The 26,726-nt window shown below is 35.2% G+C and overlaps 4 protein-coding genes across 5 annotated transcripts; 1 reads left to right on the plus strand and 3 right to left on the minus strand.

Annotated features, from left to right (window-relative positions):
- Positions 1 to 372: 372 nt before the first annotated feature.
- LOC116105622 (putative dual specificity protein phosphatase DSP8) lies at positions 373 to 4,511 on the plus strand. The gene is made up of 6 exons (XM_031392033.1): positions 373 to 1,170; positions 2,074 to 2,196; positions 2,562 to 2,655; positions 3,411 to 3,493; positions 3,601 to 3,690; positions 3,909 to 4,511. Exons 1-6 carry the CDS (start codon positions 910 to 912, stop codon positions 4,296 to 4,298), a joined length of 1,041 nt encoding a protein of 346 aa, XP_031247893.1. The 5' UTR covers positions 373 to 909; the 3' UTR covers positions 4,299 to 4,511.
- A 677-nt stretch (positions 4,512 to 5,188) lies between these two features.
- On the minus strand, positions 5,189 to 9,368 carry LOC116105627 (palmitoyl-protein thioesterase 1-like). The gene is made up of 12 exons (XM_031392038.1): positions 9,100 to 9,368; positions 8,392 to 8,476; positions 8,009 to 8,060; positions 7,895 to 7,915; positions 7,756 to 7,809; positions 7,201 to 7,251; positions 6,915 to 6,977; positions 6,543 to 6,608; positions 6,403 to 6,441; positions 6,134 to 6,256; positions 5,869 to 5,961; positions 5,189 to 5,736 (listed from the first exon to the last, which is right to left on the minus strand). The coding sequence occupies exons 1-12, from the start codon at positions 9,191 to 9,193 to the stop codon at positions 5,392 to 5,394; spliced, it is 1,086 nt and encodes a 361-aa protein (XP_031247898.1). The 5' UTR covers positions 9,194 to 9,368; the 3' UTR covers positions 5,189 to 5,391.
- A 9,514-nt stretch (positions 9,369 to 18,882) lies between these two features.
- On the minus strand, positions 18,883 to 20,980 carry LOC116105636 (RING-H2 finger protein ATL22-like). Its single transcript, XM_031392048.1, has 2 exons — positions 20,187 to 20,980; positions 18,883 to 19,716 (listed from the first exon to the last, which is right to left on the minus strand). The coding sequence occupies exons 1-2, from the start codon at positions 20,818 to 20,820 to the stop codon at positions 19,706 to 19,708; spliced, it is 645 nt and encodes a 214-aa protein (XP_031247908.1). The 5' UTR covers positions 20,821 to 20,980; the 3' UTR covers positions 18,883 to 19,705.
- Positions 20,981 to 22,226: 1,246 nt separating this feature from the next.
- On the minus strand, positions 22,227 to 26,688 carry LOC116105641 (deSI-like protein At4g17486). Of its 2 annotated transcripts, XM_031392051.1 has the most exons (5): positions 26,578 to 26,688; positions 25,875 to 26,113; positions 23,643 to 23,930; positions 23,376 to 23,456; positions 22,227 to 22,656 (listed from the first exon to the last, which is right to left on the minus strand). In XM_031392051.1, exons 2-5 carry the CDS (start codon positions 26,032 to 26,034, stop codon positions 22,511 to 22,513), a joined length of 675 nt encoding a protein of 224 aa, XP_031247911.1. In that variant the 5' UTR covers positions 26,035 to 26,113; positions 26,578 to 26,688; the 3' UTR covers positions 22,227 to 22,510. The 2 variants fall into 2 exon arrangements, with proteins under 2 accessions (XP_031247911.1, XP_031247912.1); XM_031392052.1 differs by lacking the exon at positions 25,875 to 26,113 and having other exon boundaries at positions 26,578 to 26,676.
- Positions 26,689 to 26,726: the final 38 nt, after the last annotated feature.

Consider the following 26,726-nt stretch of genomic DNA (forward strand, 5'->3'; position numbering starts at 1 on the left):
TTTTTTTTTTTTCTTTAAATCTAAAAATATATGGAGAAAGTTTTACTTGATAATGGAATTTCTCACCTAACCACAAAATGTGGCTCTACTTACTCTACATTTATTATTTAAGATTTGATAAAATCCTTACCGAATTTCACACTTAGATATTAAAAACTAAGTTATCTAAATACAACACCACATCCATCATGACTCCACCGAAACTTTTAAATCCAATTCCAATCTAACGGTCATTATTACATGTGGCCAATTCCCAATTACTACCTCAAAAACATACCCATACCCCTTTCCCATACTCTCATGACACGTGTCAATCATATATCTCGGTCTCACAGTCGCCTTTAAACATCGCAGGTTACTTTATCCCTTCCACCCCAAATCTATTCTTTGTAAATGGCGTTCTCTCTCTCATCCGTTTTCAAAGTTTGTTACAGAGCAAAGAAAGGTGAAAGTGTGGAACTGAGGCTATTCTCTGTCTCCAATCTCAAGAAAAATATCAATTCTCAATTCTAGGGTTTGAGTTTGGCTTCCAAAATTCTCTTAATCCATCCATTCATCACCGATCGATCTTACCGCTATCTCTCCCGCCTCGTTTTTACCGTCCGATCAACCCCCGCTCTTGCCAAATATGGTCTTTGTTTCGTCTGGAAAACTCAATTCGTTTGTTTCTCTATCAATTTCTTCTTTTAATCGCATTTCATGTTCAAGTTCAAGGCTTTGCCGATCAATCCTCTGAAAAGTTAGGGTTTTCTTTTGTTGTTGTTTCGAATGATGTGAAAAGATTTTGTTTTGGCGTGTTAATTAATCATACCATCAATTGATCGTGTTTATTGTTCTCGATTGTGTGATTAGGGCTTCTTTTACTGTTTTTATTTTTCTGTGATTGTTTTCAATTCGGGCTTGTATATTATGTATATTGAGGAGTTGAAAGGAGGAGAGGAAGCGGAGGTTGTCGTGGAAAGTGGAGAAGAGGAGACTTTAAATTCGTGTGGACAAAACGTTTTCCTTTCCGTTGGTAGCAAAATTAAGAGGGGAACCATTGTCGTTTCTGGGACGAAGAGGGTTTTGGTTGGTGCAGGAGCTCGTGCCCTGTTTTACCCGACTCTGCTTTACAATGTTGTTAGGAACAAGTTTCAGGCTGAGTTCCGGTGGTGGGATCGTGTTGGTGAGGTATAATTTCTTTAAATACGATTTTTTTATCTTTATGATATGGTTGAATTATAAGAGTAATAATACACATACAACATTTTTATACATCATTTCTCATGCAACATGATTCTCATACAACATCATGTGGCAAAAGATGATTGAGTGAAAGTTTATTTTTAATTTAAAATCAGCTAATCATCTTTTGATACATCATTTCTCATACAACATGATATGGCAAAAGATAATTAAGTGAAAGTTTATTTTTAATTTAAAATCGGCTAATCATCTTCTACCACATTATGATGTGTGAGAAATGTTGTATAAAAATATTGTATATGTAGTATTATGCGAATCATAATTGCTTTAGCTTGTGTATGATGATATAATCTCGGAGTTGGATGATGATCCTTGTTTTTGTACATTGATGGGTTTGGCATTTATGACAATCTCTCTTTTTTTGTATGCTTGGAAATTATTTAATTGTTTTAAGTTGAGCGGTTGTGTGATTTAGATAATATTTTTAATAATTTCATGAACCTGGTGGATGAAGCATAAACTAATGTATTAGTTTTTTGTTTTGATTTGTGGTTTTATGTCTTTGTGTATTTGATTTTGTTTTAGATGATATGTCAATTCAGGTTCTTTATTATTTTTGAGGTATAAATTTTCTGTGTATGCCCATGAATATTTGTCTAAAGGATTCTGAGGTAACGCAGATTGTTTACCTCTTTTTATTGTCATTTTGTGCTTGCATTATGTGAGAACTTATTTTGCCCCTTTTTTACTGATTATATTTCTGGAGTCAAGATTATGAGAGTTTCTGAATTTTTTGAGTTATTTTGGATTTTTATTGTACGATTCACATTGGGAAGTTGTTATAATGTGGTGGTAAGCAATAGATACGTCTAATACTTTTATTTTCAGTTTTTACTGTTAGGAGCTGTTCCATTTCCTGTTGACGTTCCACACCTAAAGGGTCTTGGTGTTGGCGGAGTGGTCACACTAAATGAACCATATGAGACTTTAGTCCCAACATCCCTGTATCATGTGAGTTCTTTTATCAGCTTTTATGACATTCTGGATTTTTTGTTTACCTGTATTATACTACTTATATGTTATCTAAATGAGCACTGTGAGGCTTTTAAAGCTTACTTCTGTTCTTAAGTTACAGAGTCTCCCATTTTAATTGTTGCTAAGTTATGTTATATGAAAATTTTTAAGGTTTATGGTTTTGTTAGAAATGGAGCTGTAAGCTCACCAATCAAATAATTAATGCTACAATCTCAAGATCTCTCATATTTTATACAATTTGTTAACTTTCGTCCTTGATATTACTGGCTTTTTTCATTAAAATTCCTCATCCCTTTATCTAATCTCTGAATAATATTGATTGTTAATTAAATTTTTGATAGGCCAACGGTATTGACCATTTGGTGATTCCAACAAGAGACTACTGCTTTGCACCATCTTTGAGTTACATATCTCAAGCTGTAGACTTTATTCACGGTAAGGATAATTGGAAAGAAATGTAAAATTGTTGGTCTGAGTGCTTGATTCTTCATCAAGTTCCATTTGGTTGTAATGTTGGATTTTGTGCATGTATCAAAATTTGGAGGGATCACCTTGGACCACCTGATCAGACAGTTATTGATGATGCTTTGAATGTAAAATATGAAGCTAAATTTAAATCTGAAGGTCCAATATGTACTCATGTTCTCTATGTTTGCATTCTATCTGCTATGTGGAGTCTACCTAAGGTGGATCCTATGATGCATGTGACCACCTGATCAGACAGTTATTGATGATGCTTTGAATGTAAAATGTGAAGCTAAATTTAAATCTGAAGGTCCAATAAGTACTCATGTTCTCTCTGTTTGCCTTCTATCTGCTATGTGGAGTCCACCTAAGGTGGATCCTATGATACATGTGCCTTGATTGTTGTGGTCTATGCTTTGTATGAGGGTTAGAAGGATGCCTTTCCTGTGCAAGTTCTTTATTTTCTCCTAGATTCAGTCATCAAGCTAGTAACTGTATGTTGAATTTTGATCTGGAAATTATTAATTGTTCTGTAGATATCAGTTTTTCTAATGGGTCTTATTAATATCTCATCTTTTTTTGTCTTCTCTGTAGGAGGAGAAATAGAGTTTTAGAAGTTAAGAAATTTATAATTTGAAGTTAGATAATGTTTACTTCATATTTTAACATATAAATTTTCCTCTAAGCAAAATTATTTATCTGAACTTCCTTATGTTGTCTTGAAGAAAACGCATTGAGTAGGCAAACAACATATGTTCACTGTAAAGCTGGCCGGGGACGTAGCACAACCATTGTGATTTGTTACCTGGTAAATGTTACTCATAAAATTGCTTTTGCTTATTTGTTGGAGACTTCACCTTTTCTGAAATTCTATTTTCTTTTTTACTTCTAACTTTGAATTTTTTTTATTTGTAGGTGCATCATAAGCAGATGACACCAGATGACGCCTATGATTATGTGAAATCCATCAGGCCAAGGGTACTTTTAGCTTCTGCACAGTGGCAGGTAAGCAAGTATTCAACCCTGGCAATTCTTTGGGGCCTCTAATTTTCCCACTATTTTATTGAAGAGATCATATGTTTGAGTACACTAGATTGGATGGTTAGATTTGGTGTGCAAGCAGCCTATATAATGTTGCCATTTGTGGATCAGTTCGCTGATGGGTCTATTTTTATTTTTTTGTATCTTCTGATAACATTTGTTTTTGTTGGTTATCATTGCAGGCTGTTCTGGAATACTACCACCTAAGAGTGAACAAGGCTTGTGTTTACAGACATGTGGCTGGTCATGTCTTGAGAGCTCCACGTTCAATGACTGCGCAAGAACTTGTGGCATTTGATGATAGCTCTGTAGTCATTGTAACAGAATCAGATCTTGACGGATATGACTCAAGCCTTGTTTCCAGTGATGTTGGGAGTGAGATATGGGCAGATCTGAGTGTGGTCTACCGAGTTCGAGTTGCTGGTCAAGCAGCTCTGGCTAGAATCTCATGCATGTGGTTTCGTTGCCACACCCAGCAGAAGCTTCCAGGAAATAAATTGGGCCGGGTAAGCAGCTGCTCAATAAGTGCTGATCACCTGGGAGGTATTAGTGTAGACATTCATGTCTACTGAGAGCTCACTGCAGTTGCATATAAAGTTGTTTTACAAGTTTTCTGTCTTTTAATTTCCTTCCAGTATATAAAGTGCAAATAATGTTTCTTTAGGCAGAACTTCAACTGTGTTTTTCCCCTGTAAATTGAGTCCTTTTCTTGAGTTAGATGGAAAGAAATTGAGGCAGTACAGGCCAAGCGAATAATATTTGCATTTTCTGTTTGATGTTTTAAACCTTTGGCCTGGGAATGGTGGCTGGAGGCTTTTCATGACCCAACTGTCATTGATTTGCTCTTCATTGGCAGTGGCATTGGTTTAGTAAGACTTGTGATGATGACCAATAACGGTTATGCTTGACAACTACATAGATGTTAGGCTGCGAATGGTTAGGGCTCTAAGAAGATTCTTGTAATCTATCTTTTAATCTGGTTATTACTCTGTTTGGTGCTTCAGGTAATAAAAGATATGAGAGATGATACAAGGGTTATATGATTATCGTCTTAGAAGGTTGTATTTTAAGATTACTATGATAATCCTATTTTTCTTTCAATTTTACCCTTAATAAAAATTCCAGACATAAATGCCCTCATTTTTGGTGTCAAATAACAATGAGCTCAACTTGTTGAATGATTTCTTTTTGTATGTAACTTTTTTTGTCTGAATAGTTGGTGTTGGTGCATGAGAGTCCAAGGTATTTATACCGATCCTGAAAACTCAGCTGAATGGTTCCCAACACAAATTTGTAATATTCTCTCAATTCTCCACGTGCAGGATTCTTTCTTAAGTCACCCCAATTTTGTCTATCAATCATTGTTTTAGAAAAGTAAAGTTTTACGGGTAAGATGATATTAAGGAGATGTTTGGTTCTGATAATGTTTAATTACCAAAAAGATAGGATTACCCTTGAAGAATAATATAAATATAAATTATTATTATATATTTGGTTCGTGTGGATTGTATTCCAAGGTTTTCCTCAAGTTACCCCGTATAAGTTTCACATAGCTTAAAGTACAGACAGCTCGGGCTTCTTTGTGAAAGCACTCACGTCACAGTATTACAAATGATCTTCATCAATCATCAGCAGCCTCTAGCTATGAATATATATATTTTCTAATTAAGGATGTGATGAAGAGTCAACGTCTGCATCAAGTAATTCTGCAATGAAGCTCGTGACTGAAGAGGGCCACCTATATGATAAAGATCCATCTAATACCAGTTCAGAAGATGCTAACTCATTCCCTTGCTTTGTCTTTCTGTTTTTTGTCACTCTGTAATTAAGGCTATGATCTCTTTCTTCACTTTCCCTCACCAATGCCTGATCCTTCAAGTAAGGCACAACATGCTCCTTCATATCAGCTTTCGAGATTCCGAGATGACCTCCTGCCACACTGATGTACTTCACCCTTCCAGCGTCATCCAAGCTTTTCAGTCCAATCCAATCTTCAGTGTAAAGTTTTGTCTGCACATAAAAATAGCATGTATAGAGAACTGAAAATCCTCCTAAAACTTGAAAATTTAACATGCCGTGTATGAAGCACAGAAATGAAAATGAATGATATCGCAGATGCAAACTCTTTTTTTTTTTCAATACCTTTTGGGGAGGTTGAACTGGATTGAAGGCTCCATCAGGGTAATATCCGAACCAGGAGGTTTCCTTGGGTATCAAAACCTTGTCATCTTCAAACTGTAGAAAGTAGAATCATAAGATGGTGAAAATATGAATATCCTTTGGCTTAAACTGAGAAAATTCTAACCAAAAGAGAGGTTTTTTTTTTTTTTTTCTTTAGGTAAACCTGGTAATTGTACAATGCAGAGATATTTTACAATAGGGGAAAGGATAAGTTCTTATTAATCACCATTATAAGCACCAAATTCTGCAAGCTACTGAACCGTTCCTTGTAAGTGGAGTTCCTCTGATCAGGGTGTTCATTGTTAAGCTTTGGAAGAAACTTGCATTTACTCAAATATTTGGAGATATCCTGGAAATCATTAGTATAGATCAGGCTTTTGATTCCTGTTTGATTCATAACTATATGGCTTCTTGAAAAAATTGAGAACACCAGATAATGCAATAGAAAAACTTCAGCACAACATCATCTCTGGTCTATCAATGTATACTACTCACATTTGGAAATTTAAGATATCCACTGGGAGCCAAATGGTCCTGTGATTCCACATACCGAAGAAACAATGTCAAGCCTTGATAGACACATCATTATAAGAATGTTGGGGTTAAACTTAAAAGAAGCTCACACAAGATCATACTTGGACATAGTCACTGTAGATCTCTGACTTGATCAGTGTATCTGCAATTTTGCATAAAACACCAGACTGCAAAAGGACAATCCATAATACCAATTATAGCTCAAGATAAGACAACCAAAATTCTAACTGGGAATAAAACCGTTCCTTGAAATTTTTTTATTATTTATTGCACATCTGTAATATGTGACTCATCAAGCCCTTCACGCTTTCAAATTTTTTGCATAAAGCTCAGTTAACGTAGTAGTTTACCTTCCAAATTGGAGTAAAGTAAAATAAAGCATTCAATTGACTACGGATATGCCAAATTATACCTGACTTTCCTTCCATATTTGAATCAATTACAGTAAATAGATGATAGGCAACAATACTTACACCACAGAGAGGCACAGATGCAGTACCAGCATGAGGACCTCCTAAGGAGATAAATTTTTTTACCTGTTAAAATGATTGATGGAAACTCGTCAAAAGAGGCCTGAACAAATCTTGTTAATCAGTAAGCCCAGCTGGGATTACTCAGCTGAATCATGAAGAACTTATGATTATCTTTTCTCAAAGTTTCAAGCGCATAATTAAAGACTGTAAAAGAAATTAGTAATTTTAGAAAATGTCATAAGAAATCAGTGTATAGTTCGGAACTTCACAATAAATTGGTTCTTACGGGAGGACTACCATCGCAGAACTCAATCACACCACGACCTATTAAGTTACCCTGTTCAAAAAAAAAAACAATAATAAAAATGAAACCAGTAAATACAAGTTTCCAGAAAATTTACACCAAGAAATATAAAAAATCTAAAAAGGTAATTTTCTGCATTAAAGCACAGATACAAGGAAAGAACCATAAACAGATTATTTCAATTAAAAAATACATTATCCTTTTCTTTTATCAACGTATTTATTCATCTAACTATTCATGATTAGAAAAGAATAGAGAATCAGTATTTTTTTTACAAACTAAAACCTATATAGTTAAAATATTTGCAACATAACATAGAGATGGAAGGATCAAGACCTCATTGAGTGTCTGTTATATATTGCTTCAATTCTGTAACCATGTAAACAACCTCAAAGTAGTTTTAAATTTCAATTCCAATTCAATTGGAAAGCTATGTTAAAAGATTAAAAGAAAGAATCCTTTACTTTAATAAAAAGTGACAATTATAAGAAACATGTGAAATTGGAAAGCTGAAATGTTGCAATGCCAATAAATTACCTGGGAGAGACCAACTATGCTGTAACCTTCTCTCAGTTCTTTCATTTCCTTCACCTATATGTAGAATATTTGTCAAAGGCAGATAGAACTACTAACGCGGACCAGTTGATTAACCCAACTAACCAGAGAGCTTAGTTACCTTGTCACAAACAATTTGAGTCTGTAAAAGTAAAACACAGATCAGCCTCCAATCAGTCACCTAAAAATATTACAACCAAAATGAAAAGCTTAGAAGCAATTATCATGCTTTTACCTGTTCTTCAAGAGGCTTAAACCAGGAATCCCATGTTCCATCCCCAACTTCTCTGCAGAATAAAATAAATGAAGCAATAGCATCACGTATGGGGGAGAAAAGAAAATAACAGTGTGGATTGTTTCTTCTGTCCAAGTTGTCACTTTAAGGAACAAAAATCACAAATAACTACAATTGCTTCAAATTTTCCTCAAGTTAGATTAAGAGTGTTAAATCAACTGATAATTGTCATCATAATCATCTATAATTGTTCCACAAGCATTATAGCACTAAAAGAACAAGACTGGGTTCTAAAGACTAGTTACAATATACTTTAATGCATAATTAGAATTACATTAAGGCTGATTTAAGCATGAGAAAAATAAGGAACACTGATAACATACAAGCAATATCCTTTAACACCAGCAAGTTCGGCGAGTTGCTCAGTAAACTGTTTCATTCCTCGATTGGAGCACTGATCTCCAATACCTGCCATTAAAAAATTAGACTAGAACCAAGATGCTGAAAAGCATTAAATATGAAAAAAACTAAAAAATTTCGGTTAAGTAAACTACAGATACTGAATCTATTCATTGAACAATATGTTTAAAAAAAGATTTCTGGCACTCCATTAATTTCTTTCTTATGAATGAAAAATTAATACATTAAAAATTAACTTGTATGAATGCACAATTCGAAAGGCACATTTAATTCCAACACACACAGCCAAACTTGAGATACTTAATTGGATCAAATTATGCGATATTCACTCTTTTCAGGACAAAGTCGTTCCAGATATATCTCAACCTTCATAATGAAACTGGGCAGTAATAAAACATCATCTTACAAAACTTGAAAGTTTAATTAATCAACAAAAAGGTTTGGCAGTAGATACAACATACTAAATTTCTTCAACAACAGGAATTCAGAAGACTCAAATTAATTAAAGTTATTTCAGTTCTTCAGCCAATAAAGGAAAGGCGATTATGTCTACACATAGACCAAAAAAAAGTAAGCAAAACAAAATTCAGACTTCATATTACGATAAAAACTAACACATCAAACCAAATTAATTAATTAAAAGAGAGAGAGAGAGAGAGAGAGAGAGTTACCATGGAGTACTATGAAGGGAACGGAAAGAGAAACTGGGATGAAAAAGAAGGCAAAAAGGGAGAAAAAGGAAATGGGTAGTGAGTGAAGAGCCATGTAAATACTGATATGGTTATTGAGATCAGGGGCTCTAAATTTATAAAAGTGAAAACAAAAATTCCAAGAAGTTATGAAGGAAGTGTGAATAAAAGAAAAGAAAGTGGAAGTTGGTGATTGGTGGGAAGGAGTTAAAGGGAAGAAGGGACGAATCGTATTGCATTCATTATCATGCGTCGAGTTGTTGATTTGATTGCTTCTCCTTCTCACCAATTGGATTACTGAAATATCTGAATCGCTTCTTCCGTTTTGTATTTATTGCTTCTACGTGTGGGCTGGCCGGCTGGGCTTCTCACGCCTATGCCATTTATCACAATTTATCATACGATTTCTGATTTTTAGCCTTTTTTTTTTTAAATTTATTTATTTAAACTAAGTTTAATCTTGAATAAAATTATTATATAAGATATTACAGGTTTTGACAAGTTTTAATTACTAATCCTAATAATTATATACAATTATTTTAATTTCTTACTTATATGATTATATTTCCATATTTACTTTTTTCCATCCAAATAATAATGGCTTAACGACATTTTTCCACCCACAGACTTTTAAAATGTCATTTTACTATCTAAATTTATATTCCAACAGAGAACAAAGAGTAAATTCAGTATAGACTGTTGGGGCTTTTAAAGAATGGAGGCTGATGAGTTTTTTTATGGTGGAAGGTTAGATTTTGGTGATTGGGATCGATCAAAATTTGACTTGAGAAGGGTAACTACACAAACCTTAATCCCTTGATTGCCGGTAATTGGCAAGGTCTACGGGAGTATGGTATAAGGGGTTTTGGTGAGTGATGATCAAGGAAGAGAACGGTGGTGATGTGAGATCGTAACAATGTTGGAATCGAAAATGGAATATAAATTTAGGTAGAAAAGTGGTATGTTAAAAGTCTGCAGATGAAAATGTGTCATTAAGTCATTATTTGAGTGGGAAAAAGTCGTTTATTCTTACAATTATCGGAAAATATATTTGCAAGATTGTCAAATCACATAATATTAATTTAAAATTAATTCATAATAACTATGAGGATGCAATTTTGATAGATAATTGGATTTTATTTTGATAGATTTGTGCCCTGATTAATTGGTTAAATTTTGAGGCTGCCTGATGTTGTGAGGAAGGAAGTCCTCTATGCTTTGATAATATAAACTACTCTCCATTCTGTTTTCTTGGGGCTGCGGACTTTTACCTTTTAGGAATACTTTCACTTGACTTCCATGTCACAACAGCTTGTGTTTAATTTCCATCTCTTTCTCCCTGTGTATGTGCATTGGAGATATGTAGGTGCACTCCCCTTGAACAATTTCGAGCAATATAAAGATGAATATATTTTGAGATTATGAAATGGGCTAATTGCACTTAAAAGATTGTCTATGGCCCCCTTCAGTTCTCAGTCCCACGAAACTCTACTTCTAAAGGCAATTTTGACTTAACTCACTTTGGTTTCGCATGTTTAGGAGTCTTGAAGCATTGAATTAATAGGCCAAAAAATTGAAAAATTACAGTGTGGTTCACACAAGATCTTGGACTTTTGGGTGTTTGAGTGACACTTAATGAGGCGTTTTAAATCTTTTTCAATTGGGGCCAAGCATTTTTACTAATAGCCGGCCGCTTATCCCATTCCAATAGATTACCAGGACTTTTGCCATTGCTAGAATCAGCTACTACACATTTACTAAACAAAATCCATGACATGACTGTTAGATAATCTTTGATCTTATATGCGGAATTGACAAACTAAAGGGATCAAAATAAATAAAGGAGAAACAAGAAACCTACCTCCAGCCATTGACACTCTCAATCAATCACTCACTGTTCTCTCTCGCATTTTGACTCTTCTAAGCTCTCAGAACACTCAATATGANAATAATAATATTGTAGTAATGGACAATTCTATAAGATAAATCTACCGAAATCAATTGCATCTAACAACTTTGATATAAGAAAAGCTTGACTAGACTTATATGGAGAAGAAGATTGCAATCACCGGATTAAGAAATTCTAAGAGAAGAAGAAGATAAATAAAGTTGTCAATTAAATTCAAATCCTTCTTATTTAATCAAAGAGTAAATTAATAAGCAATGTTCAACAATCAATCCATACAGCTGAGTCAAAGATAGAAATAAGAACAACTACACCTAGGAGTTCATCCTTTCGCCTTGCTTGGAGTTTAGTTAGACATCGAGTTCATTCTTGAGGAAGAAAAAAAAAACGGAAACTCTCTCTAAAAAAAACTCCACTGCCGTCTCTCCCCCTTTTGGTTAACCTAACACTCTTCAATAAATAACATGTGTTTTCCTTAATTCTCCCCAGGACTCATGGAAAATCTTTCCTAGACGTTTCCTAAAGGATAGACTTCCAGATTTGTCAAAATCTTATCAGATATGGAAAACAGAATTCGTCTCCAGCTTGCACCAGGATTCTCGCAATGAAAAAGATCTTTTTTTGGGCTTGGTCACTTCATAACAATTGTAGTCCCGGATGTGTAGATGAATCTGGGCTCTTGAATTACCCGATTTCGATATCTGACGCTCTAGTTAGGCCCGTTCGAATATTCAATACTCAGCCAGGAAATCCTTCCGTGACTAGGATTCCAGGTCCAGTTTTACAACAACTACTGAGAACCCAAACGAACTTGGATTCTCGCCCATAATACCTTGCTGAAAAGCTCGATTCGTCTACTTTAATTTCTCTGAAGAACACTTTTGCAATCGAGAAATCTAACTCCATGAAAAAAACAGAAAATCGCGTCCACGTCGTAGTGCACCAGAAATTTTCTTCGTTTTATTCTTCTGAAACCATTCCTTAAATCTGATATGCATAGAATCTTCGTGTTTTCCTCATTATTAGCCTTTCCATCTATTTTAAGTCCAAAATACCTGAAAATGCATCAAAATAAATCAATGTATTAAGAATGACGCTTAAGAATTATTAAGGCATAAATCCAGCCCTAAATCAATCTTAAATGCTAACAAATAAACACTAAAAAGATGCATTTTCTGACTCTCATCAGGTAACTACACAAACCTTAATCCCTTGATTGCCGGTAATTGGCAAGGTCTACGGGAGTATGATTTAAGGGATTTTGGTGAGTGATGATCAGAGAAGAGAATGATGGTGATGTGAGGTCGTAACAATGTTGGAATCGAAAATTGAATATAAATTTAGGTAGAAAAGTGGTACATTAAAAGTCTGCATATGGAAATGTGTCATTAAGTCATTATTTGGGTGGGAAAAAGTCGTTTACTCTTACAATTATCGGAAAAGATATTTGCAAGATTGTCAAATCACATAATATTAATTTAAAATTAATTCATAATAACTATGAGGATGCAATTTTGATAGATAATTGGATTTTATTTTGATAGATTTGTGCCCTGATTAATTGGTTAAATTTTGAGGCTGCCTTATGTTGTGAGGATGGAAGTCCTCTATGCTTTGATAATATAAACTACTCTCCATTCTGTTTTCTTGGGGCTGCGGACTTTTACCTTTTAGGAATACTTTCACTTGACTTCCATGTCACAACAGCTTGTGTTTAATTTCCATCTCTTTCTCCCTGTGTATGTGCATTGGAGAAATGTAGGTGCACTCCCCTTGAACAATTTGGAGCAATATAAAGATGAATATATTTTGAGATTATGAAATGGGCTAATTGCACTTAAAAGATTGTCTATGGCCCCCTTCAGTTCTCAGTTCCACGAAACTCTACTTCTAGAGGCAATTTTGGATTAACTCACTTTGGTTTCGCATGTTTAGGAGTCTTGAAGCATTGAATTAATAGGCCAAAAAATTGAAAAATTACAGTGTGGTTCACACAAGATCTTGGACTTTTGGGTGTTTGAGTGACACTTAATGAGGCGTTTTAAATCTTTTTCAATTGGGGCCAAGCATTTTTACTAATAGCCGGCCGCTTATCCCATTCCAATAGATTACCAGGACTTTTGCCATTGCTAGAATCGGCTACTACACATTTATTGAACAAAATCTATGACATGACTGTTAGATAATCTTTGATCCTATATGTGGAATTGACAAACTAAAGGGATCAAAATAAATAAAGGAGAAACAAGAAACTTACCTCCAGCTATTGACGCTCTCAATCACTCACTCATTGTTCTCTCTCGCGTTTTGGCTCTTCTAAGATCTCAGAACACTCAATATGATGGTGTATTTTGTTTTTTAGTTGAATGAGTGAGCCTAGGGACCAAAATCTCAATTTATAGCCAAGCTCACATCAAGCTTTAATGGCCAATCTTAATGGCTTCCATAACTCCGGTTATAATAGTTGCAAAACGGATGAAACTGAAGCATAACGTGGAACGCTTGAAAAACTTAAGCAACAAATTTGGACCATTAAAATTACATGAGTTGCGTTAGTGAACGTAAGTTTTACATTCTCCCACTTGGTTCACATGTTTAAACCATTATTTCATTAAGAAACATATACACGAATCATAGTGACAGGTCCTCAAAAAATGAGTATTATCTTCCATGTATTACAATGCATTTGATTTTTCAAGTTTACTTTATATATAGCAACCTTACTTAATGAATAAACCCCATATTTGTTCTTGGTCCTATTGATGAATTTTCTCAAATGAAATTAAGGTACACATGAATATGAGAAAAAATCACAATAAATGAGAGTTTCATTCAAACATTGTACATACAATTACATAGTGGAATCAAGTCCCATTTTTTCTACATGATCCTTAAATTTCAATGGTGGCATGTCTTTAGTCAAAGGATCAACGATCATCGATTCAGTACGTATGTGCTTAATGACCACTTTCTTTTCCTTAATACATTCTCTTATTGCTAAGTACTTAATGTTGATATGTTTACTTCGACTTCTACTTTTGTTGTTCTTAGCCATAAAGACAGCAGCTGAATTATCGCAGTATATTCTCAATGGTTTAGAAATGGAATCCATAATTTTAAGTCCAGCTATGAAACTCTTTAACCATACACCATGTGAAGTAGCCTCAAAACAGGAAACGAACTCAGCTTCCATAGTGGAAATAGCAGTCAAGGACTGATTGACACTTCTCCAAGATATAGCTCCACCAGCCATTATGAAAACATATCCTAATGTTGATTTGCGTGAATCAACACAACCAGCAAAGTCTGAATCTGAATAACCGATTACTTCCAGACTGTCCATCTATCTATACATAAGCATGTAGTTTTTAGTTCCTTGAAGGTACCTCATCACTTTCTTTGCAGCTCTTCAATGGTCTATACCTGAATTACTCTGATATCATCCCAACATTCCAACAATAAAAGTGATGTCAGGCCTTGTACAGACCTGAGCATACATCAGGCTTCCGACAGCAGAAGCATATGGAATGTTCTTCATTTGTTCCCTTTCAAAACCGTTCTTTGGGCATTGGTTCAAATTGAACTTATCACCCTTCACAACAGAGGCCATACTTGGTGAACAATCTTTCATCTAAAATCTCTCTAAAACCTTATTGATTTAGGTTTCTTAAGACAGACCCAAGATACCTCGTAATTTGTCTCTATGGATCTTGATGTCAATGACATAAGATGCCTCACCCATATCCTTCATATCAAAATTTTTAGAGAAGAATTGTTTCACCTCATGTAGTAAACCCTTATCATTGGTTGCAAGCAAAATATCATCCACATATAAAACAAGAAAACATATCTTACTCCCACTAACTTTTAGTATATACATTGATCAATGGGGTTTTCAATGAAATTGAATGAAGTAATTACCCCATGGAATTTAAAATACCATTGGCGGGACGCTTGTTTTAGACCGTATATGGATTTCTTGAGCTTACAGACCAAGTGCTCACCATCACTAGAGGGAAATCCTTTGAGTTGTTTCATATAAACCTCATCCTTTAGGTCTCCATTAAGAAATGTTGTTTTCACATCCATTTGTTGCAACTCAAGGTCAAAATGGGCTACTAATGCCAATATGATGCATAAGGAATCTTTCTTAGATACAGGAGAAAAAGTCTCCGTATAGTCGATTCCTTCCTTTTGAGTGAATCTCTTAGCATTAAGCCTCGCTTTGTATCTCTCTATGTTGCCTAATGAGTCTTTATTTGTCTTAAAGACCCATTTATATCCAGTGGCTTTTGCACCATCAGGCAACTCAATAAGGTCCCAGACTTCATTACTCTTCATGGAACTCGTCTCTTCCTTCATGGCATTGTACCATAATTCTGACTCTTTGCAACTCATGGCCTGTGAAAAAGACCTAGGATCACTCTCGGCTCCAATATTATAGTTAGATTCTTGTATGAACACTACATAATCACTAGGAATGGCTGACCTCTTAGTTCTAGTGGATCTCCTTAATATTGTACCATTATCTTCATGAGAAGCTTGTGGTTCAACTAGATGTTCAGAAGGTTTTGGTAATATCTAAACTACTTGATCCAGTAGAACATTGTAAGTAGCTTGTGAAACTTCAATGATTGGTTGTTCAACATCATTTTGTACTTGAGGGGTGCTGTAAACTATGATCAATCTATCACTTGAGGTAGAAGGTCAAGAATCTGAATGATCATGTTTAGGAACATTGTTTCAGATTTGATCACTCCCACTAATCAAGTCATACTGAAGAAACTTGGTGTTTCTTGATTCCACAATCCTAGTGTTGTGAGATGGACAATAAAATATGTACCCCTTAGCCCTTTCAACATATCCAACAAAATACCCACTAATGGTCTTTGGGTCTAACTTCTTCTTTGTGGATTATAGATTCTCACCTCAGATAGGCATTCCCAAACCCACATATGTCGCAAACTCGATTTCCAAAATTTCAATAATTCAAATGGCGTCTTTGGGACAACCTTGATTGGAACTCAATAATATATACACAACCGTCTTAAGTGATTCAATCCACAAGGACTTAGGAAGATTGAAGCTGCTTAGCATACTCCTCACCATGTCCAATAATGTTTGGTTTCTTCTTTCCGCTACACCATTTTGGTTCAGTGAACTAGGCATGGTATATTAGGCAACTATCCTATGTTCTTGAAGAAAGTTAGCAAATAGACTAGGTGCTTGTCCGCTCTTACTATATCTACCATAATACTCACCATCTTTATTTGATCTCACTATCTTAATTTGTTTTCCGCATTGTTTCTCTACTTCAGCCTTAAAGGTTTTAAACACATCTAATGATTCGTCTTGTTATGAGGTAAGTAAAGATACATATATTGTGAATAATCATCAATAAAAGTGATGAAGTATCTTTGACCATGTGAGTCCATGTCTGGACTACATATATCAGTATGTATGATTTCTAATATGTCCGAACTCTTATTGGCACCTTTCTTAGATTTGTTGATCTGCTTTTCCTTAATACAATCCACATATGTTTTAAAAATCAGTGAAATCTAGAGTACTAAGTACCATCATTCACTGATCTCTTAATTCTATCTATGGAGATATGTCCTATCTTTGATGCCATAACATAGAAGAGTCCTCGTTAATAATATACCGCTTAGACCCAGTGTGAACATGCATTGAATTATAAGTGTATTGTCTTGTAAATTAATAGATAAAGACCATCAGACAAAATACCATTCCCAACACAATGAGAACTATAAAATAAACTGAATGATGCATTTGAAAAATTAAAGGAATATCCCAAAAGTACAAGTCTGGAAACTGAAACCAAATTTCATGAAAAACTTGGAACATAGAAGGTCCTATCTAATTCTTATACAAAACTATTACTTAAAGTTAAAACACATGTTCCTATGGCCTGCACATGTGAGCCCATCTTGTTTCCGGATAAGATGTTTTGCTGACTTCCCACTGGTTTCCTTAGATTTTGCATACCTTGCAAGGAGTTTGCAATACGAATTATAGATCCAGAGTCAATCCACCAGGTGTTAATATTAACATTAACCATATAAGATTTATAACAAACAAATGAGGTTGGATTACCTTTATCCTGAAGCCATTTCTGAAATTTGGGGCAATCTTTCTTCAGGTGTCCCTTCTTTTTACAGAAGAAACATTTGGTCTCTTGCTTGATATCAGCTTGGGGTAGTGTTTTACCTTTCCCCTTCTGATTGGCTTGATGTTTGCCTTTTCGGTGCATTGTTGCCAGCATTGCACTTTCACCAAGCTCTATCACAAGCCTCCCTTCTTCCTAAACACACATGGTCATTAATTCATTGATTGACCATTTGTCCTTATGTGTGTTGTACGAGATTTTGAATGGCCCATACTATTGTAGAAGGGTGTTCAAGATATAGTGCACTAGGAAGGATTCAGACATCTCAACCTCGAGTTTCTTAAGTTGAGTCACAATGTCCATCATATTCATGATGTGCTCACGCACACCTTTCATGCTGGTGAGTCTGATGGATGAAAACTTCATGATTAGGGTGTTTGCCAATGCCTTATCTGAAGTGATGGATTGATCATCAATGGCTTTCAGCAAGTCCTAGACCTTTTCAGGCTAATCGATGGAACCACGTATACCAGCAGAAATTTTAGTCTTAATGAACATCACGCTGAAGTGATTAGATCGCTCCCATCATTCATAAAGCGTGATGTCCACTAGAGTGTCGGTATCAGTGATAGATGGTGGTTCGTCTTTCCTAATAGCATAGTCAATATCCATCCATCCTAGATGGAGGAGAATTCTCTCCTTCCATACCTTATAGTTATCACCTTTCAATTCAGGGATATCGCAGCAAATATTAGAGAAATTAGCAGGTTGTGAAGTTGCATTAATTAAAATTGCTTATATCAAAAACTTGAGGTCTAATTAAATAAATTTCATATTTTACCAATGCAAAACATGTAAGAACTGAATCTAATGACATAAAATTTGTCTGTGGGCTAAAATTTTAATTCAAGTAGATTCATGTACAACTTGTGATAGAATTATCAAATTATGTTCTTAATTCATAATTAGTGGGTATATTATGATAGTAATTTTATATTCTATCCTAATCTTTATGATAAAACTATCAAATTATTTTTTTTCTCCTAATTCATGTGGGTAAATTAAGAAATATAATTTGATATTCTACCCTAATTAATTATATAAGTATAACAAAATATCCTGTGAGATAAAATTTATTACATTAACAATTAATGTCTATAATTCTTTATGTGATCCTAAATAATCATGTATAATTTTATTTAACTAAAGATATTGTGGCTAATCCCTAATTAATTAAAATTATATGGATCACAAGACATTATAAATTTAAGTTTTATGAGAATATTTCTCCAGCATAAGAAAATTTAATATAAGAATAAATTGCATAATTCAATTTATAACTAACATGTTATTGTTATGCATAAAATATTGCATAATTTGCATAACATTTAATTTCATGCTTTTATCCGTATATATTCATTCAAAAATTGCATATATTAATTTAGAAAAGATATAATCAATTCATGAAAAATAAATATGAGCATAATTAATTTAGAATTTTACACAATTTAACTTATCCAAAAATGCATATGATTAAACCAAAATTAATATAATATGCATAATATAATGAGCAAAATTAGAGGAGTATAAATGGCCTTTTACCAAATGACAAAAACGTAAAGTGGCCTACTTGGCTCAATACCCTATCTCTTTACTCGGAGATCATTGGCTCAAGTCCCAAGTTGACAGATTTAAAAGCAGAGGTATTGTACGCTCTGATACCAAATGTTAAATAAAGGAGAAATAAGAAACTTATCTCCAACCATTTATACTCTGATAGGAACCCATTCTAATAACTGAATAATTTGGGCTGGTCCATGAGTCTCTCATGGGCTTGGGTAAAACTCTCTTTGGAAAACCGGCTTGCCAAGGGAGGGTGCCCAAACCTTCATAACTCATATGCCCACCCTTTTCTTTTCAATGTGGGACCCTAACATTCCACCACGCTTCCGCAACCGACGTCCACGTCGGCCTCTTTACCCCTTGGGTGACTACGCAGATCCCCTTTCCCTCGGGCCTCCATGCCCTTTCTCGGGGTAGCAGCCTGGGCCCAAGGTCAACCTACCACGGGTCAGCCTGCCACACGTGCGCTGCCACATAGGCCCAGGATCATGCTCTGATACCAATTGATAGGAACCCACTCCAATAACTCAACAATTTGGGCTGGTCCATGGGTCTCTCATGGGCTTGGATAGAACTCTCCTTGGAAAACCGGCTTGCCAAAGGAGGGTGCCCAAGCCTTTATAACCCACATGCCCACCCTTTTTCTTTTTAACGTGGGATCGTAACATACTCTCAATCACTCAATATGATAGTGTATTATGTAACATTGGTGAACGTAAGTTTTACAATGACAATTAATGTTGCCATGAAATTTACACTACAACTTTGCTATATATGGAGAAAGCCTCCTATTTCTTTTTAAGTAAAAGTTGTATTACATATACACAAGATAATGTAAGACAAAAATCTAAAACCATCCTTCCAAATTTGCATCTGGACTTTTCATCCAATGTTTGACTATCAAGGATTCTCAAGGTATAGCCCCAGTTTCACATCAAACCTGCTTTACAAAGATGAATCACTATCAATGTAAATTCGAGACAAGGTCAAGAAAGAAAAAGATCATTCATATGGAGAAATACCCAAAGCCATTTATTTCTTATTTTCTTTATATTGATCCCATTTTTGCATTTACTTTTTTGTCCATGAACCAGTGATTTCTTTATAACATACTAGTGGCTCAACACTATTAGTAAATATCTCCTGTATACATTCTTACATTTTTATCCGATTCTTGTTTCACTGTTACTATTTTATTTGATTTTGGCACCAAATAAGTTATACACCTATAATCAGATAAGTTTTTCCCTATTTTATTTTAATTTTTTATATAGACACAAAAATAAAATTTTGAACATGATTGCAGATATATGAGCTATTGAGCTTTGTTATACAGAATCACTATAAGAAACAAGTATGGAATGAAAACCTCTAAGGAATTAATTATGAGCAAAAATAATGAAAACTTGCCTGGACGATATGGTATGTAATTGAGAAATGTTGTTTTAGACAGGCCTCCTTTTCCTTCAGAGTCTTCACATCCAGGCAATTCCCAAGTTAGTCCAAGTCCGAAAGTATTGTCAGAGATATAAGGACTATATGCAAACGGAATTGCAATTGTTTTCACTACGCTGCAAGACAATGGAACAGCCAAAGAAGGTTTCACAGTGTAAACAAAATGTGTAGAGCCGCTTAAACATGGAACTTTCTTGAAAGAAGGCGGAAGCCTAGCCGAACAATTGAGGTATGTGTAGTTCTTCACAACGTAGTAATAGCGGAAGAGCGAAGTAGAAAGATTGAGATTCAGAAAAACTTCATGTACACAATTTTTGGGGTCAAGAAGTTGGAGTTTTTTGGTATCATAAGAGATTGATTTCACAACCAAGTCACCATAAGATGGGAAGTGAATCATAGTGGTGTTTTCTTTGCAAAACAGCTCAAAACCACAGTGTTGAGGCAGCTGGCCTTTCAACCGAAAAGGGAAATGAATATCAGGTTCAGGTGTGTCATGACTGCATTTTACAGTAGGCCAGCTTGCTTCAATGGGGTTTGTGTTAGCATAGAATGAAGTTACAAAGAGAATGAAGCAGAAAAAGGAAGCCATTACTGCAAATGTCAAATAAACAAGAGCTTCAACTGCTAATGGTTGGTTTAAGCCTGCTTGGGTATTAGTATTGGTTATATTGTCTTTTTCAGTGAAGGCGCTGAAGCTCTTCTTTACTTTCCTTTTTCTCTTTTCTCTTTTTCTTTTTGCTGGAAAGAAGAGGTGGGATATTTCCAATTGACTCAAAAGAAACGAGTGCCTTGCAAGTCTCTCCAACCTTCTTAGTCTTGAGTATTTTTTGGGCAAGAAAATTGAGCGGTCGTAGTTACTGAAAGAGGTTTGATTGGGACTCAGACTAAACTATTTGCAAATGTTTTATGTAGAATGAAATCCATTGGTTGGGCTGCCGCTTTCAGATTTCCCAAGTCCATTCACCCTCAGACACGGTCTTTCTTTATTAAACCTTTGTTTAATATTTTCATCAAATAACTCGGCAAGATAAGTTTGTTTGTATTAACTTTTTTAGAATTATTATATTTTAGAAGTTTTTGGCCCTTAAATAAAGATAATTCATAATTGGGCATAAGTCTTAACATCCTCAGCTAAGTCATCTAATTTACGGCTTTCTTTTGAATAAGCAATTAAAAGAAGTAGGCTAGTAGCTGTGGCTGTATCTGTATCTGTATTTGTCATAAAGTGCTTTTCTTATTTGTGTCTCGAGCATCACCATTGTTCTTCAAACAAGGCACACATTTCTCTCAATCCCTCTGGCTCTGGTCATCAACTTGTATCCTATTCACCAATCAAATATCACTCACTCAATGTTCTGAAACCCGACTTGGGGTGCCAAGGGGCCGGGTCCCAGGTTGACAGGTTAAACCTGCCCATGATCCCGAAAGTTTAAAATCTTGCAAAAACACTCCTAAAAAATATCAATCCCTGCAGGTTTAAAATCTTGCAAACACACCCCTACGACAGTTAAGGTTTTGATTTTTCTAACCAAATTCTGACTGATTCCGACGATCAAAATTCAATTCGACACCACCAACCTCCACTCTACAAAACCCCTTTAACCCCGACACTTGGTATCCTCCAGCTCGCAAATCGTGACTTGCGTATTGGGTTGATTTTTTCGACCAAATTCTGACTGATTCTGGCATCCAAAATTCAATCCGACACTACCCCTTGAACCACCGACCTCCACCCTACAAAACCCCATTTAACTCCGACGCTTGATAGCCTCTCCATCGCTAACAGTCAAATTAAGGATTTGTTGAACAATTTAAAATAGTAAACCGAACCAAAGAGGGCGCGGGTCACCAATCGACCGGTCGAGTCCGGTTTTTAGAACATTTCTTTTTCTCACCAATTTCTTCAACATCAATCAGAGATTTTTCTCATCAAGCAAAACAAGGCAGCCAAAACCATATCCCAAATATGAAATATGATAAAAGTACTCGACAAGATTCATAAACTGATACACCGGTTTAATATGAATTTATCAACGTCGCTAGAATTACAAGGGTTACACATTAACAAATTGAATATTATGGTTGTAACAAGCTGAATCCTGAACATAATCATGAGTTAGAACAAATGTAGGCAATAGAAAAGAGATATCGAAGAGCTCAAATTAAACTGAGACGGTGGATTCCTTGATACACTACATTTTATACTACAATTACAAACAACAGTTAAAGACCCACGGTAGTCAAAAAAAAAAAAATAGGAATCGTTGGAAGGAAAAAAATCAAAGTAGTTCCTTTGCTAGCCTCACTGGTTTATCTTTTAGAAAAGCAACATCACTATTTGGTGAAGTCAGCAGATGATGATCTGCCTCCTCATCTTCGCTCCCAGCCGTTAAAGATGACACAACAGACTCTGGTCCATCATCATCTGCATTACAATAACAAATTGAATGAAGTTACAGCAATACTCATTCAAAGAATTTAAATCCCACACTTTCAAGGCTTCTCTCTAAAAAATCAACACAGAAGAATCAGATGTTTTTGGCTGAATACATCAGAGGACAGACTCAGATCCCCAAGTACTCTAGCCAAAAAATAAATCCACTAAACTGCAACCAAGCAGGATTGAATTAAAGACCTGAATCCACAAAGTATTCTGCACAATCATTCTCCCCATGTATGGGCAAGACAGGTTCATTGTTCTCAGGACCTAGAGGATCATGCCCAACAAACATCCTAACAAATCCTCAGCCTTCATTGAAAATATCACTAGTCATTCAAACCATTTACAAGCAGATCATAATTTCAATCGGTGACAACCATACGGAGCATCTTAGATCATTTAATCATGGTACTTAGATTTTCCACAGGGGAAATCCAGTAGCGCAAGAGATGATAAAACCAATCTATCATATAGGTAGAAAATGAATAAACTAAAATAGAAGGAGCTATGTTTGTGTTTTATCTGTCTCATTCTTTTTCCCTCAAAAGTGGAATAACATAAAAAAAATGAGCACAAAATTCACATGCCAACGCTTTATGACAGTCGATAAGTGAATTATTATAAATCAAAAGGAGAGAAAACAAGCAAAAATAAAAATGTTCAGGTAATAAGCCTCAGAAGCATATTTATCTGAACAAACTTACCAGAATAGGATGGATGATCGGGAAGATGTCTAACTGCAGTTATCTGAATGCTCTCTGGCAGCAGACAATTACAGAAAGAACCTGAAAATTCAAACAACAACATGATTATGTTAGGATAATCTGGTTACGTGCAAGCCAAAAGGTGCCCAATTACAAGGGCATGAAGTTAGACACTATGGTACCCTCAGATATGATGGTGCACAGTTACTTAACCGTATGGGCCCCAGTTAGAATGGAGATACTTCTGGACATATAATTTTCACTAACCTAATCGAGCCAGGCGATTTACCCATCCTGGAATAGGCTTTCCAGTTAGCTGCAAACAGACTTCCTCAGTAAAATGGTTGCAGTTCTTGGCAATCAAATGGTAGGTGTCCCCATGATATTTCCCAGAAATTTGTTCCATGAAGGATCGAAATTCCGAACGAGACATGTTTGTGCTGCCCAACAACACTGACCGCCTGAAAATGAAGCCAGGACAACTTCTTGGTTCCACCTCAAAAACTCCACTGGTAGGGTACTCATGGGCGCCAAAGCCGTATTCCAATCCATGAGCTGATAAAGACCAGGTAAATAGACATAAGAATTATAATCCAGAAGCAAGATACAATTACCTCAGAACAACATATTATGTGAACAAACCTCATATGGTGGTTAAGATAGCATCAAAAGGAACTTGTATATAATGATTACAACATGAGCCACACAACTCGCTTATGCTTAATTCTAATTGTTTTAACATACAGCTTAGGTTGAATGCATTTGTATAATCAACCTTTTGAATGAAGCTCTTCCACAGGGTTTCCAGAAGGTTGTGTGTAATAACTTCCGAGACCTGGCCTCAATAATTCCTATGTTCCCTTAAAATAAAAACATTAAGTTATTTTTTGTCTTTAATGGCAATAAATTATCATAGATAGCACCTTATAAATTACTCGATGCCTGTCGGGGGGACTGTGTTGAAGCTGGAACTCAAAGAGGCTTTTTTCCCTTAAATGATAAAAAGTACGTAGTGTACATCCAGCAGCAAGATCAATTACAACTGAAGATTCCTCTCGTGAAAATCTGAGCAATTGCATGTATCACTCTCTCAATATGCCATAATCTGAACCAGTATAGCTACTAATTTTACAAGCAGATCCTTGAGGCCTGAGAACCAAATTCCTTTGGCCTTTCATATTTCTTTACACATAGGATAAGAGATGAGTAAAGCATAGATGAGAGCAAATGGGACTTAATTTTTTCTTGAAAAATCTTGGCTAAATGCAACAAGAATAAGCGTAATCCATGTCGTAGCTTTTTCTGACAACCTTTCTCAGTTTAATGAATCATGGTTTTAAACAGTGACAGAGGTGGAATCAAATGCTTGTGACATGGACATGAGAAGTATAGCATGGCAAAAGAGGCACAGAGCTCATGTAGCATAGCTTCAATAGAACAAAGCATGTACTGTGGTTCTTCTGAGTCCAAGGAAGCAGAATAATATTGATGATATTTTAAATCCAACATCCCTTTTGCTTGTTAACAACTACACCTTTAGGCTATGAACCCAACCAATGTATAGATGCAGCCTAATCATTTCAAAAACCTTTTACTATCAGAACCATAGTTTAGATGCTATGTGAAAGAGGCAGAGCAGCTGAACTAGTTTCTAAAGCTCAACTGTGCCACAAATCTTGTTTATGTTTTGAGTTGAGGATGATTTTATTATCCTTGTTCCCAAATTAGCAGATACATAGTAATCCTTAGTCAGTTTTCAACATCAAACCAAACCCAACCACCAAACCCCCCACCCCCCACCCCCAAACCCAACCCAACCCCACAACCAACCAACCTACCACAGGCAAAGAAAAGCTTTGGTTCAGCCACTTTGTTTTTACACCCACATATACTATTTGTATCATCATTTAATATCCTATAAATAATCAACAAACTCAGAAATGCTTAGAAAAACAAAACCACATTTTAGAATTACAACAAAATTAGTTTGATAGTTCAAGCATTTGGCTACTTGTACCTTGATTTGTTATCAACTAAATTCTTCAAGTCAATTCTCAAACTGAATGGACAGCAACCTCTTGGCTTTATAAGACAGACTTCCCATTTTCATTGTTCAAGCAAAAACCATAAAAGCAAGCATTGTATCCCTTTTAAGTCATCTTACTTAGCCAGTTAGCCAAAGATACTAAACTAATGCATAGACACCAACATTCCCAGAAATTAGTATTACAATATCTTTTCTCAAACTCAATTTTCAAAAACCTCATCAACGCAAGTACTAAATGTGTGCCAGATAATCAATAATTCAGCAACCCAACTTATAGAAATCAATTTAACAACCACCATCAGGAAACTATACAAAAGCCTAATCTAAAATAAGCCACAAGTTATTAGGCAAATCCAACAATCGAAGGAAAAAAACAAATTGTTCAAATATGCACCCAAAAAGTAAAAAATAAATTGACACTATACAACACTGAAAACAGAAAGTCTACCGACCTTCAATACCAGAATGGAATATCCCAAGCCCAAACCAGTAAAGGTAGTTATTTACTGGTGTAAGGTCATACACATTGAGAAACAACGCTACACGATTGCTCCGACCGCTACTCTGCTCTTTTGTCAGACTGAAGCTTGAGCTTGATGAGAACAATCGCATTGTATTCAAACAATCACACCTCAAAGCCTCTAATTCTAAATCACCAGCTCATCTCAATCCACATTAAACCAAGAAAAGCCTAAACCAAAAAAAAATAAAAAATTGAAATCACTAACATCCACATTAGCTAATTAAAAACTAAAGCCACATTACCACAACACAGAAATTCCGTGTAGGGCTTCTACATGCAAAATCTCAATGCAAAAGATTAAAAAAACATAAAAAAAAATTTTGAGTTTCCTGTCTCAAACCGGTTGGTTGCTGAGGAAAATAAATAAAGGAAAACGAAAAAAAAAAACTTGAGAGGAGCTAGATTTCGTAAATTATGTTGAATTGGAGCCAAAACAATGGCTTTAAACATTTCGACGTGATCTCAGTAACCAAACAGAGGTAATAAAAAACAAATAAGTTGATAAACATAAGAGAATTAAACCTAGAAAGCCTAGAGAAACTAAAAGATATAGAAGGAATAAAATTGTTAAAAGAAGTAAATCAAGATAATTATGTATGGTTGCAAAAAATAGATTGTGCAAGAGAGCTTACAAGAGATGAGTTGGAGGGAATTGAGCAGAGATCGAAGAGAGGAAGTGTTGAAGAAAATGAAGCAGTTTTTTTGGTGTCTTTTAGAAAGGGAAAGGAGAGACGAAGTGGGGGACTTTGAAGTTTATAGTTATTTTATTTAATTATTTATT

The sequence above is a fragment of the Pistacia vera genome, unplaced genomic scaffold (assembly GCF_008641045.1).
Source record: "Pistacia vera cultivar Batoury unplaced genomic scaffold, PisVer_v2 Contig501, whole genome shotgun sequence".
Taxonomy (NCBI): Eukaryota; Viridiplantae; Streptophyta; class Magnoliopsida; order Sapindales; family Anacardiaceae; genus Pistacia; species Pistacia vera.

What these genes read in the sequence shown, in the direction of transcription:
- LOC116105622 (XM_031392033.1), top strand. Translation starts at nt 910, where the DNA reads ATGTATATTGAGGAGTTGAAAGGAGGAGAGGAAGCGGAGGTTGTCGTG. An exon ending in GGTGGGATCGTGTTGGTGAG is followed by an intron (nt 1,171 to 2,073) that starts GTATAATTTCTT and finishes TTTTATTTTCAG; the next exon opens with TTTTTACTGTTAGGAGCTGT. An exon ending in TCCCAACATCCCTGTATCAT is followed by an intron (nt 2,197 to 2,561) that starts GTGAGTTCTTTT and finishes AATTTTTGATAG; the next exon opens with GCCAACGGTATTGACCATTT.
- LOC116105627 (XM_031392038.1), bottom strand. Translation starts at nt 9,193, where the DNA reads ATGGCTCTTCACTCACTACCCATTTCCTTTTTCTCCCTTTTTGCCTTC. An exon ending in TCTGCGATGGTAGTCCTCCC is followed by an intron (nt 6,978 to 7,200) that starts GTAAGAACCAAT and finishes TCATTTTAACAG; the next exon opens with GTAAAAAAATTTATCTCCTT. An exon ending in CAGTTCAACCTCCCCAAAAG is followed by an intron (nt 5,737 to 5,868) that starts GTATTGAAAAAA and finishes TTTTATGTGCAG; the next exon opens with ACAAAACTTTACACTGAAGA.
- LOC116105636 (XM_031392048.1), bottom strand. Translation starts at nt 20,820, where the DNA reads ATGGCTTCCTTTTTCTGCTTCATTCTCTTTGTAACTTCATTCTATGCT.
- LOC116105641 (XM_031392051.1), bottom strand. Translation starts at nt 26,034, where the DNA reads ATGCGATTGTTCTCATCAAGCTCAAGCTTCAGTCTGACAAAAGAGCAG. An exon ending in ATTCCATTCTGGTATTGAAG is followed by an intron (nt 23,931 to 25,874) that starts GTCGGTAGACTT and finishes GGTCTTTATCAG; the next exon opens with CTCATGGATTGGAATACGGC. An exon ending in AAATCGCCTGGCTCGATTAG is followed by an intron (nt 23,457 to 23,642) that starts GTTAGTGAAAAT and finishes TTGAATTTTCAG; the next exon opens with GTTCTTTCTGTAATTGTCTG.